The sequence below is a fragment of the Rhinolophus sinicus genome, chromosome 14, assembly GCF_057876585.1.
Source record: "Rhinolophus sinicus isolate RSI-liver-muscle chromosome 14, RSI-T2T, whole genome shotgun sequence".
Lineage (NCBI taxonomy): Eukaryota > Metazoa > Chordata > Mammalia > Chiroptera > Rhinolophidae > Rhinolophus > Rhinolophus sinicus.
The window spans coordinates 24,166,439-24,179,142 of NC_142514.1; the positions used below are offsets into that span (position 1 = coordinate 24,166,439).

The 12,704-nt window shown below is 45.3% G+C and overlaps 2 protein-coding genes across 6 annotated transcripts in view; both read right to left on the bottom strand.

Annotated features, from left to right (window-relative positions):
* Window positions 1-6,340, bottom strand: part of DLGAP3 (DLG associated protein 3) — a 65,665-nt gene extending 59,325 nt beyond the window's left edge. The window contains exon 1 of one of the 5 annotated variants that reach the window (XM_074334365.2): window positions 6,257-6,340. The gene's annotated coding sequence lies outside the window, so the exon portion shown is untranslated. Of the gene's footprint in view, window positions 1-1,188; window positions 1,565-5,272; window positions 5,884-6,182; window positions 6,204-6,256 lie in introns of those variants that run through there. The other 4 variants (XM_074334364.2, XM_074334362.2, XM_074334363.2 and 1 more) reach the window with 4 other exon arrangements.
* The window catches only part of TMEM35B (transmembrane protein 35B), a 36,698-nt gene continuing 29,689 nt past the window's right edge, over window positions 5,696-12,704 (bottom strand). The window contains 2 exon segments of the mRNA XM_019730164.3: window positions 5,696-5,801; window positions 6,245-6,364. Coding sequence (XP_019585723.3) covers window positions 5,696-5,801; window positions 6,245-6,364 — 226 coding nt within the window.

The window sequence follows — 12,704 nt, forward strand, 5'->3', positions numbered from 1 at the left end:
TAAGAACCCCAAAAATTGAGATGACTCTGACCCTAGGTTAGTGGGGTAAAAATTTCCAAAGGAACTGAGGATTGAAACCTAGACCCTATCCCCCAATTTGAATATTTTTTTTCCACCAGATCTTCCTCTTTTCCCATTGCCCCATCTCCAGTAGCCTCCTCCTTCTCAACTCCATGGCACTGAAAAACCCCACCCACTCTTTGAATTCTTTGCTTAGAAATCTTCCTCCCCAAGAAAATCCTCTCCCAAATGCTGCTCTGAGCTGTGGCTGAAGTGGGCAGAGCATAAGACAGGCTTGCAGAATGTTTTACTGTCCCTTGTCCTGAACTCCAAAGGATGGTGGGCAAAGGGATGCCACATAGTCAATCAAATTCTCCTGAACTTTTTAGCTCTATCCACTCCAGGCAAAACCTAAGTAAGCTCTCCTAATCCAGAACTGCCTTGAGCCTGAACTTCTGAGACCCAGTAGAAGAAAGGCTGGTGCCAGTACCCCCAAGCTTGTTATACTAAAAACTATGATGAGAGCTCACAGCCACAATATCATCCTCCATCCCTACCCCCATGCTAACAGTAGGGTGGTTTGGGAAAGGGGAGGGGGAACTGAAACAGGGAAAGAGGAATCCCTTTTCCAAATACCACCAATAACTGTGAGGCCTAAAACCAGAGGGAGGACCCCCAAATCTGTCTCCATCCAGGGACTCTGTCCTTGGAAAGTGGGTCATCTGGGAGAATTTTTCTAGCGAGCCCTCAGCGCTGCCCAGCCGCCTTTCCATCATCGGCCCCAACGCAGCCCCTTTCAGGACCCAGGATAGTTCCAAAGTAGCAAATTCCCTCCGAGTCCCTTTCAGCACTCGGGACAGCTCCCAGAGACTGCGGGCCGCGTGCCAGAAACCCAGCCTGCCAGAAATGAACAGGCTTACCCCACTACACACCCTCTTTAGAACAGGAGCCCCTCTCCCCTGCCCCTCCCACACTCGCTCCCATCCACCCGAGGCACCTGGTACTCCTCCCTTCAGTCTATGTCCAAAGAGAGAAAAAAAACCCAGACACGAGGCTTCCCTGAGGGAGCCTAGAGACAGGACCCCACCCACCTCCTTTCAGCCCTGCGCTTCACAACGCCACTCACAGCTGGTTCTCAAAACCACTTTCTTTCCTAACCACCACCACAAAAATTAAAGAACTACTCACCTAGGGGTTCCCAGCCCTGTAGGCAGATGTGGTGAGGGGAGGCAGAGAGAGGTAGCTCCCCACACCCTGTTCTGAGCCCCCTTTCTGAAGGAGCCAGCTCCCATCTGGACTGGGGGGAGGAGAGACTTGTAGAAGCACTGAGTGATGGGGAGGGGAGAAAGAAGAGGGAAGGAGGCAGGAGCGGGGGACTGCAGGGTGGGGGTGTCAGGATGGGGGTGAGGGAATCCTTTTTTATTTCATTCTCTCCCCATGTCTACATGAGCCCTGCAGGCTCAGCTCTTTAATATTTACACACAGGAAGAGAAGAGAATGAGAAAGAATAGAGAGTGAGGGGGGCAGAGGATACCTGAGCTCAAAGGGCAAAGAGGCAGTGGCCTTTGGGAGCTGGGAGTTTCGGGCCCCCACACCATCCCCAACCCTCTCCCATTCTGAGCTCTTGCCTGGAAGGAAGAAGAAACCCTGGGACCATTCTGTCCCTTTGTTAACAAGATACTTTGAAGTGGCATCAGAAAAAGATCAGATCCCAACCCACATACCTGGACACCCCCACAAACCCAGATTTTTTGGGGGCCTTCTGTGCAGATGGCAGAGGCAGTATTCATGCGCAAGCATGTCCTGATGCTTGGAAGCGTGTGTGCCTGTGGGCTGCTGTGTAAAAGCTCATGAACATGTCATCCAGCATGTACAGGTTTATATAAGTATGTTCTGAATGTATTGACATATAACAGCCCATGCAAAGTTATGTAAGCATATGTGTAAACCAGCTCCAAAGTGACCTCCCTCAGCTGTTCACCTACAACCCCAAGGACAAGGCCACCTATCGCCCAAGATTCCCTTATTCATAGGCCCCTCCCTCACAGCCTCACTTTATCTTTCTGTGACATGGGGAGAAGGGCTTGTGGGAAGGCATACTGCATTTGAGCCCAGGGACTTGACAAGTTATTAGCAACGATGAGCTGGCAGCTCGTTACCATAACGATGGTGCCACTGCCTCACCCCAGCTCAAACCCAGACTCCCCAGACAGCAGGAGGCCCGCTGAGCCAGCAGCCTTCAAACTGGAGGGAGGGTGGGTAAAGAGGGAATCAAGACATAATGCTTGTATAGTGGAGGGTACACAGCTGTTCTTCCAGCCCCCACTGAGAGACAAAGCTTTGAATCCACCAAGTGGGAATGAAATCAGACTCTGGAAAGGTTTCCTGACCATGGGATGGTAAGACACTGGAAGGGGTCTGTTTAAGCCCTTCTAGACAAAAGCATTTGCTCCCTTTATCCCCTCACTCCAAAACCTCTGCTACTGATCTTAGTAGATTAAGAGAAAAACCAAACAAACAAGAAGCCCCTCTCTGAATTTCAGTCTTCCCATCTGTAAAATGGAAACAATTATCCTTAGCATTTGCCCTAGACTCCTGGAAGGTTAATTTAAAAGGGTTCAATGGTAACTACAGACCATTCCAAAATCAGACAAGCCCCAGAAGTTTCTCCACCCAACAAGAATCCATAAAGTAAGGAATTGTCAGGCTAGCTAGAGGCAAAACGCATCAGAAACTGGGTGGGATGAAGAAAAATGGAGCTCGGCCAGCTTAAGCCCCAGCATCAGCTGGAGAGAGATGATGTGGGGTGCCAGGCAGCAGCTTAAAGCAGGCGCTGCCACAGAAGAAAGTCTGGGAGACTGGCCTGCAGCAGCTCCAGCCTCTCACCAGCAGGAATCAAGACAAGTCCAGGTCCTACCTTGTTGGTACATATGGCTAGGAATCCCCATCCCCAGGAACATCTGTAGCTCCCTCTCTTTGGAACGGGGCACCAGGTTGAAGGACTTACAGCCTCAGGCTTATTGAGTCTTTAATTTTTCTCCCCAAATCCCCTCTGCCCAATTCTGATGAGCATGGGGAGGGGAGGAGGGCGGGGAGGGTTCCAGGAATGGAAAGTAACATGGAGAGTTGTAAAGTTCCTGAGCTAAGATGAGGCAAGAACCCACAAATTCGCTGTGTGACCTTGGGCAAGTCCCCTCCCTTTTCCGGGCTTCAGTGTCTTCACTTTATAATTAAGAGGTTGGACCAAGTTAATTCTAAGTTTCCTCCCCTGGCCATCATTCTATAGCTACATACAAGCTCATTCCTTGGACATGAGCCCCCTGACATAAAATGCAGTGGGCACTGGCTGTCAGATCAGTGGGACAGTGGGGGTCAGGCCTGTGGGGGTGGCATCCAAGGATGTTCATCTTATGTTCATGTTCCTTTTAGAAACACCTGCCACCCTAGCCCTCCCAGCTCCCTTTTTAGACCCTGATTCACTGCCAACTCACGAAGCCTCTCCCTCCCCTCCTCCTCTCTTCTCTCTCTCTCTCCCGTTTAGGCCTTGGCAGCTGGGTGCAGAAGTAGCCCCAGAACCCAGAGAATGCCGGGCAGAAATAGAGATCCATACCCCCAGGGTCAGAGACAGCACAGCAGGAAGCAACATTTTCTAACCTTTGCCCAACCCAGCTCCTTGTGTCACCAAATGACCTGGGTTGGAAGCTTTCTGTACCACTAACAGTGTGGGATTATGGGAAATGCAATTCATTTCTCAATCCTCAACATCTTCATCTATAAATTGGCATTATACTAGGCTGAACTACATGAAATTGTTGTTTTCGCAGGTAAAAAAACAAAAACAGTTGAATATTGGCAATTTCATATGGCTTAACCTGGCCTTCCTGCTTCCCAGCACTGTTAGGGAGATAAGAAGAGTTGAAAGAGGAACATTTTTCAAAAGCCCTGCATTAACATAAGGGCACTGTTTTTATTATTATTATTATTTCAAAGAGCTTCAGCACAGACCCACCTAGAGCCAGCAGGCTGAACCAATGACCCAGAACTTGGAAATTTAGGGCCTGGAAGTTTGGGGGACAGCCACCTGCTCTGATGACAAAGAACAGGGCAGAAGCTTGGCCTCCTCAGTTTCTGGCTCTAAAGGTCCCTTGGTGAAACATTACTGAGATGACACAAGTTCCCAGGCCCCAAAAAGAAGCACACACACTCCAGCTCACCTCACACCCCACTACCACCATGGGCCCCAGCAAACAGCAAGGACACAACCAGAGCATCACAGAAAGTACCCCCTGAGGTAGGTGAAGGTGGGGACCAAGGTGGGGAGTGCAATGCACCTCTTGCCTGAGTATGTGTGGGGGAAGATGAGGAGTCCCTGGGGAGAGGGGATTATCTGACCTCTGAAAAGTATGATCTCCCTTTCCCATGCCCCCCAACTACCTGGAATCCCCCAGTGGGGAGGGGGGAAAAAGCTCAGGTGTGGGTGACTCAGAGTGAAGCCTGCTCAGATACATTCTCACACAACCAACACACGCACGCACGCACACACACACAAACACTCATACAGACCATAGATACCTGGACCCACTTATCGAGACACAGTCACACTGGCACACACACATCCATTCACATACACACTCACAGAGACATACACAGGCACATGTCGTGACACACACGTCCGTGAATACATACACAGTAACACCCTTCACACTCTGCATTCACCCACTAACACGCATACACACTCACGCACAATGACACACGCACACACCCACAATGACACACACACACTCACTGTATACACTCACCGGCACAATCACCCACAGAACACACTGACACACTCACACACTTATCACAGACACACAGCGACACGCACTCACACTCACACACCTGCAGAGGAAACTTCTCTCCGGGTCTCCCCAACACCACCACTCCCCCCCCCAACAAGCCAGCTGGCTACTCCCTCCCTCACCCAAGCCTCCTGCCGGGCCGGGCGGGGCAAGGGCTGGCCAGCCCCCGAGGCGCTACCCCAGAGAGTGGGTCCTCGCTCCCAATGGTCCCCCCGCCCGTCCCTCGGGCCAGGCCCGCGGGCCGCCAGACCCGGGCGAGGGCGGGGGTGGAAACAGCGGAGGAGGCCCAGCCCTGGCCCCTCCCGGGGCCGCGAGCCGAGGCCGCCGGAGCCCGGGGCGTGGGCGGCGCCGGGCCGCAGCCTGGCCGAGGATGGGGGCGCTGCAGAGGGCGCGGCGAGCGCGGCCCGTCCCCACCCCTCCCCGCGGCTTACCTGGCCCAGCTCGGGCTCCGGCCGGGTTACATGGTGCCGGCGGCCCGGGCCGGGGGCGCTGCGGTGGCGGGCCGGCAGGCAGGGATGGGGCCCGGCACTGCGGAGCCCCCAGCGGAGGGGCCGCGCCGGCTGCGGAGCCCCGAGCGAGCGCCGAGCGGCAGCGGGAGCCGGAGCGGGAGGCGGCCAAGCCACGGAGGCTGGATTTCCCGGGGACCAGGAAGGGGAGGCGGGGGGATCCCGCCCGCGCGCTCCGCCCCCGCCCCCGCCCCCGCGCAGGGCTGCCGAGCCTCGAGTCCGGAGAGGGAGGGGGACCGAACTCCCCGCCCCCGCACCGGACCCAGGAGGGCCCAGGTCGCAGCCGGCGGGCGGCTGCAGGGGTCTCCGAGGAGCTCCCGCCTCGCTGAGCGGCAACACTGGGGAGGCCTAGCTGGGGGTTTCAAATAAGTGTCCCCTCCCACGGGACCACCGGGTTAGTGTCCGCCGGGGATCCAGGAACAGGCATACAGTGTCACGGCCATTCACAGCCGACCTAGGCACAAGGACCTAAGCACAGAGGCGGGCTATTGGGGAGACAGTCACACAGTCTCACAGACACGGTCTCGCGCCCCATCGAGGCAGTCACACCCTGAATGTCACACACAAGCCCCCACGCACATCCCCTTAGGAGATTCTCCTTCAGGTTTTCCCGGTCAGCTACCCGACTTCAGCTCCTGGCCTGGGTTCAAGTAGCCCCCTTGCTCTGCCCCAGCCCCTGCCAGGGTGGGGCGCTGTGCCCGACCTCCGAGCCACTGACAGGCGTCCCCCACCCACAGTCCTTACAGCCGAGGCATCTCTACTGAAGAGGGAGAACCCCGCTATACCTGCCGACTTTGCTGGGACCCCCCCACCTGTGCCCACGGTGCCCGCCCACCTCTAGGCCCTGAGCCAGGGGTTGTGCCAAGGCTGGGGCGGGGTGGAGGAAGAAAAGGGTACTGTCCGACGCACAGCCAGAGGCTGCAGAGCCAGGACACAGGCTGCAGGAGCCAGGAGAGGCGGAGGAAAGCTGACTGCAGCAGTTCCTGGCTTGAATCCGTGTTGGCGCCCACAGCGATGCTGTAATGGGCGCACGCAGGGAAGGGGGTGGAGGGACTCATTGGGGAAGCCGCAGGGGGAGGGGCTGAAGATGTGGGGTAGGGCCTGGTTCTGGATTCTGATTTCCCAGAATGAGCAAAAGTTGAGGTGGAGAGTAGTGTGATCCTCAAAGTCCTGTTCCTCTTTCCCCTCCTTTTCTGATCTTGAAAGCTTTGGGGTGATGAGGTATGGGTTTGGGAGACCCACTGTCCTCTCTAGGAACAGACCTTAAAGTAGCTCTGATTCAACACTCACCCAACAATTCCCTTCTCCTTGTACCCCTTTAGGGTCACTGGGTCTCTTCCTTGTACAAAGGGAGAAACTGAGGCACAGAACGTAGAATTTACAGGCCCAAAAGAGTTAAAACTGAGAGCCAAGCCTTTTCCCTTTCCTGGGGGCGATGTTTAAAGACGCCACATGACATAAATAGCACAAAGGAGTTTGGAGAGCCCTTTCCCAAAGAAACCTAAAAGTCTGGTGGGAGATTGTCAGACTGGTCACCTCTCCTGCTGCCTGGAAAACCAATTTAAGTAAGACTTTTGAATCGTGAGCTAAGGTCACAGATAATTCCCAGCCCAGGGATCACCCAAGAGCAGATATCAGAGAAAACAAGATAGAATGTTGGTTCCAGGAACCCACTTTAGAACTGAAAAAGAAACTCTGTTTCCATGAAGTATAAGAACAGCCATCATGTAGCATGCTAAAAGGTACCACAACGTTTTTTCAGTTCTAAGACATACATTTTGTTAACTACTCTGAAACTGCAAAGCATCTTAAAATAAATAAATATTTAACATGGTTTTCTACTTTTTTCTTAAAGCTGTTATCAAAGGGTTGATATGTTTTATAGCACAGTGTAGTTTTCATTTGTTCATTCAATAACCATTTACTGATTGTACCTGGTACTTTGCTAGCCTGTTGGGTCATAAAGATTAAACAGATAGGCTTACCTTGGGCAGTGTTCTCTCACACTCATCCAGTGATGTATGAGGGAGATGGAGATATAAACCAATAATTACTATCAGGGTCAGCTTCATGGGAGTGTGTGCTGTACAGTCACACAGAGCCCACACTTAAAATGGTCCCACTCTTGGTTTAATGCTCTGATGTCACGTCTTGAAATTCTTAATCATTTTTAGCAAGGGGCCCTGCACTCCACAAATTATGATTGCTATATTAGGAATCCCATGCCTCAATACAGACAGGCACAAAATAATTTTAGAGTCTAGCAGCAACAGTCAGCTCTGCCTAGATGAAGAGAGGCAGTTCAAAGAAGTAAAGAAGCATAAAGGAGGCATTTGAGTAGAGTCTCAAAGATTGGGAGAGAGAATTAGGGTAGAGAGCTGCATAACATATATACAGAGACGGAACCTCATCAAAATGTCAATCAAGCAGTATGGCAGACTAGGTGTTTGGTTGATTCTCTCACTGAAAATGTGATAAATGATTTTTTTTAAACAGGTGGATAAAGTATATTTTTAAATCTTGTTAAATGCATCAATGAACTAGCAAGGAAATAAAAATCTCTCCAGCTAAATTGAAGTGAAGGCAGACCCAGAGAAGTAAGCAGAACACGGAAGCTAACTCTATCCCAAGGGCTGTGAGACATTGGTTGCAAAAATGGCACCAATTCACCTCTTCCCTGAATCCATGTCCTTTGCCATATGACTTTGAAACTCCCTACATCAAGAAATGGACTATTTTCTCACGGTTTGAATCTGGGTGATGTGTGACTCGCTCTGGCCAATAGAATGTGGAAGAAGTCATGGTATGCCAGTTGTAAGTTTTAGCTTTAAGAGGCTTGTATACTTCTACTCTCTCATTTGGTTTCCTGCCTCCACTGTGAGAACAAGCCTCGAATAGCCTTCTAGAGAATGAGAGACAAAGTGTAAGCCAGCCATGCTATCCCAGCCAAGACCATCTTAGACCAGCCTATAGCCAGCTGCTCCCCGAACATGTGAAATATACCTGACCACGGCTGACTGATGAGAAGAACTATTGAGCCAATTTGAGGTCTCTTGAGCAATAATAAATGCTTAATTTAACCCACTGAATTTTTGAATGGTGTGTTACGCCAGAATATTGTTGCAATAAATAACTCATACAAGGGTATTTGCTAACAGATGAAATTGAACTTCAGTTTTCATAATCTCTCAGGGCATTTGGGAAAGAAGATAAAGTGCAGGGTCTGCCCAAGGTGAGCAAATACTCCCGTGCATAAACTAAAAGCCTAAAATGGCTCTCTCTACTCTAAGTACAGGTGAACTAGAAAAAACTCACCCTGTCTCCACACCTAGGAAATTGCAAGAAAAATTACCTGTTTAAAGCCTTTGCAATAGCATTGAGTGTAGGGAAGAAGAATCACCTCCTAAGAATCCATAACTACAAGTTAGACCTCACAGCACAGGCAATCAAATTCACTCTAGTTAGGTAATCTGAAAAATCTCAAATCAAGAATTTAGTATAAAATGGTCCCAGATTGGTTGTGTCTGGCAAAAGCAGATGTAAATCTTTGTTAGAGGAATTTACCTTCATCTCAGGCCTCACATAATTCCCACAGATAAAGTTCCAAAGAAAATGAACCACACACAGTTAAATATCACCAAACACACAAGGAAACATGGCACCAAAAATAAGAACCAGCAAAAACAAATAGCAAAAACAAATCTGTAAAGAACTCAACTATTAAAATTATGAGACACAATATAAAATAACTATATATATGTATATGTATATATTTATAGAAATATATATGTATGTATATATTTAGGGAAATAAAATAATCCTGTTGCCTTTGGTTTATTTTCCTTGTCTTATTGTGCTGACCAGGTCCTAGAATACAATGTTAGATAGAAGTGGTGCTGTTGGGTATGTTTGTCTTGTTTATAACTTTAATGCTCTGACATTTTTTCTTTATGATGATATTTATTGTAGGATTTTTGGAGACTTCTCTTGATCAGCTATAGGAAGTTCCATTTTATTTCTAATTTACTAAGAGTTTTAATCAATGTATGTTGAATTTTATCAAGGGCTTTTTCTGTATCTTTTGACATGATCATATGGTGTTTTTTCTTTAATATGTTGTGATCAATTACATTTAGAGTTTCCTAATATTAAATTTTACTTTCCTGAGGAGCTTTATGATTTATTTTACAAATATCATTGGATTTGACCTGCTAATATTTTGTTTTGGATTTTTGCATCTATCTTAATACATAAAATAAGCCTGATATTTTCCTGTCTTTGTATCTAGGATTTGGTATCCAGGTTATTCTAGCTTCATAGAATGAGTTGTGGGAGTATTCTCTCTTTTTCTTTTCCTGTAAAAGTTTGTATACAATTGGAATGATCTGATTTTTTTTGTAAGTTTAGTGAAACGCATCTGTAAAACCATCTGGAACTGGTGTTTTCATTATGGGAAGTTTTTAGTTTTGTTTTGTTTTACTATTGCTTCTGTTTCTTTAACAGGACTATATAAATGACAATTTTAGGCTTTCTGGGGTTTTTTGAGTCAATCCTAATAAGTTATGTTTTTCTAAGAATATGTCTATTTTGTCTAAGTTTTCATGCGTATTGTCATAAAGTTGTTGATAAAACGCTCTTATTAACATTTGAATCTCTGCTTCCTCTGTAATTTGTGCCCTCCTTTATGTTTATTTATGCATTCTTTCTTTTTCTTGATTCTCATTTTCCATATTTTAATCATTTTAAAGAAGCAATTTCTTAGCTTTGTTGATCTTCTTTATAGTATCTTTTCTAATTTCTTGATTTTTGCTCTTATTTTTATTATCTACTTCCTTTGGGTTTACTCATTCTTTAACTTACTGCTTACATTGGACACTTAGTTTCTTTAGCTTCAGCTTTTCTTCTTTTTTAATATATAAATACATAAAGCTATAAATTATCCTTGAAGAACTATTTTAAGTACATCTCACAGGACCTATAGGACACCATCAAGGGGACCGATGTATTGTGGGAGTCCTAGAACAAGATAAGAAAGAGAAAGAGGTAGAATGAATATTTGAAGAAAATTTTCCCAAATTTGGTGATAGACATGAATATAAACATCCAAGAAGCTCAACGAAATCCAAATAGAATGAACTCAAAGAGACACACAGTGAGACACATTATAATCAAACTTTTAAAGACAAAGAGAGAATTTTGAAAGCAGCTAGAGAGAAGTGACTTGTCCTGTACAAAGAATCATCAATGAGATCATAAGTAGATTTCTCATCAGAAACTTTGGAGGCCAGGAGAGTGTGGCGATATATTCAAAATGTTAAAAGAAAAAACTGTCAATCAAAAATCCTATCCTATCAGACTTACCCAGTAAGAAATGCTCAAGGAAGTCCTACAGGTTGAAATGAAAGGACACTAGACAGTAACTCAAAGTTGTGTGGAGAAATAAAGTTCTCAATAAAGGTAAATACATGAGCAATCATAAAAGCTAGTATTATTGTAACAATGGTTTGTAACTGTATTTTTTTGTTTGTTTTCTGCATGATTTAAGAGACTAATGCAATTAAAGAAAAAATAATTAATGTAAAAGTTAGTATTACTGTAAATTTGGTTTGTAACTCCAAATCTTGTTTTCTACATAATTAAGGAGACTAATGAATCATTAGGAAATGAAAAGCATTATTAATTTATGTTTTGAGACACACTATGTATAAAGATGTAATTTTGTGATATTAACAACCAAAAGGGGTGGGGACAAAGCTTTTTGTATGTTATTGAAGTTAAGCTGGTAGAAGTTCAAAATAGAGTACCATAGCTTTAGCATTTTAAGTGAAACTCCCACGATAACCACAAAGAAAATAGCTCTAGAATATACACAGAAGGAAATGAGAAAAGAATTTAAGTGTTTCACTGCAAAAAACAACTAAACATAAGAAAAAACAGTAATGCAAGAGCAGGAGTGTCTATATTAATATCAGACAAAATAAATTTTAAGTAAAAAACATTGCAAGAGACAAAGGAAAACACGCTTAGTGAAAAGCCCGTCATAAAAATACAAATAATGTAGGATTCCACTTCCGTAAGGTATTTAGAGTAGTCAGAATCATAAAGACAGAAAGTAGAATGGTGATTGCCAGCAATTAGGGGGAGAAAGAGAATGGAGAGTAATTTTTTAATGGGTATGCAGTTTCAGTTTTGCAAGAGGAAAACAGTTCTGGAGATGGATGGTAGTGATGGTTGTACAATATGAATGTCCTAATACCACTGAATTGTAGACTAAAAACTGTAATTTTATGTTTTATGTATTTTACCACAATTTTTAAAATTAAAGAAAAAATGTTGACAAATTGAATTTTGTTAAAATGAAACTTATGTTCATCAAAAGACACAATTGAGAGTGAAAATGAAAACTATTTACAACACATGTATCTGATAAAGAACTTACATTCTGAATAGATGAGGGATCCCTATATATCAATATGGAACAAACAAGCCAAAAAAACTTGAGTAAGTGCTTTCTAAAAAGAGATCTTCTAGTGGCCCAAAAAAACCTCAATTGGAATACGACCATACACCCAACAGAATGGCTATATTTTTAAAAAAACAAAAAAGTAAGTGTTGGTGAAACGTGGAGTAACTAGAACTCTGACACAATGCAGGTAAAAGTGTAACAATACAACCATTTTGATAAACAGTTTGACAATATCTATTAAAGCTAAACATATACCTATGACCCAGCAATTCTACTCCTAGGTATATACTCCCCCCAAATGAGTGCATATGTCCACCCCAAAACAAGAATGTTTATAACAATTTAATTCATAATGAACCCAAACTCAAAACAACACAAATAACCATCAATTGTAAAATAAGGAAATAAATGTTGGAATATTAATACATTGGAAATCATGCAGCAATAAGATGGAACAAACTAGTGCTACATGCTATAACACAGAAGAACTTACATCCTTGCTTCTTAAAGTGTGGTCCATAGAGCAGCAGTATCAGCACCACCTGGGAGCTTGTTAAACATGCAGGATCTGAGGTCCCACAATAGCCCTACTGAATCAGAACCTGCATTTTAACATATTCACCAGTTGATGCATATGCACATTAAGATTTGAGAAGCACTATTCTATCTCTTCCTTTGAATGATAGTTATACACACACACACACACACACACACACACACACACACACAGACAGAGGGTGCTGAAAAAGTGTATACACATTTTAAGAAAGGAAAAAACTGTATTAAAATTACACTGATGGTAACTATTTTGCGCACCTCTCGTAATTGCAGAAGTCAAACGTGACTTGTATTCATCTTTTGTTATTGGTATATATTGAGTATTACAATTTT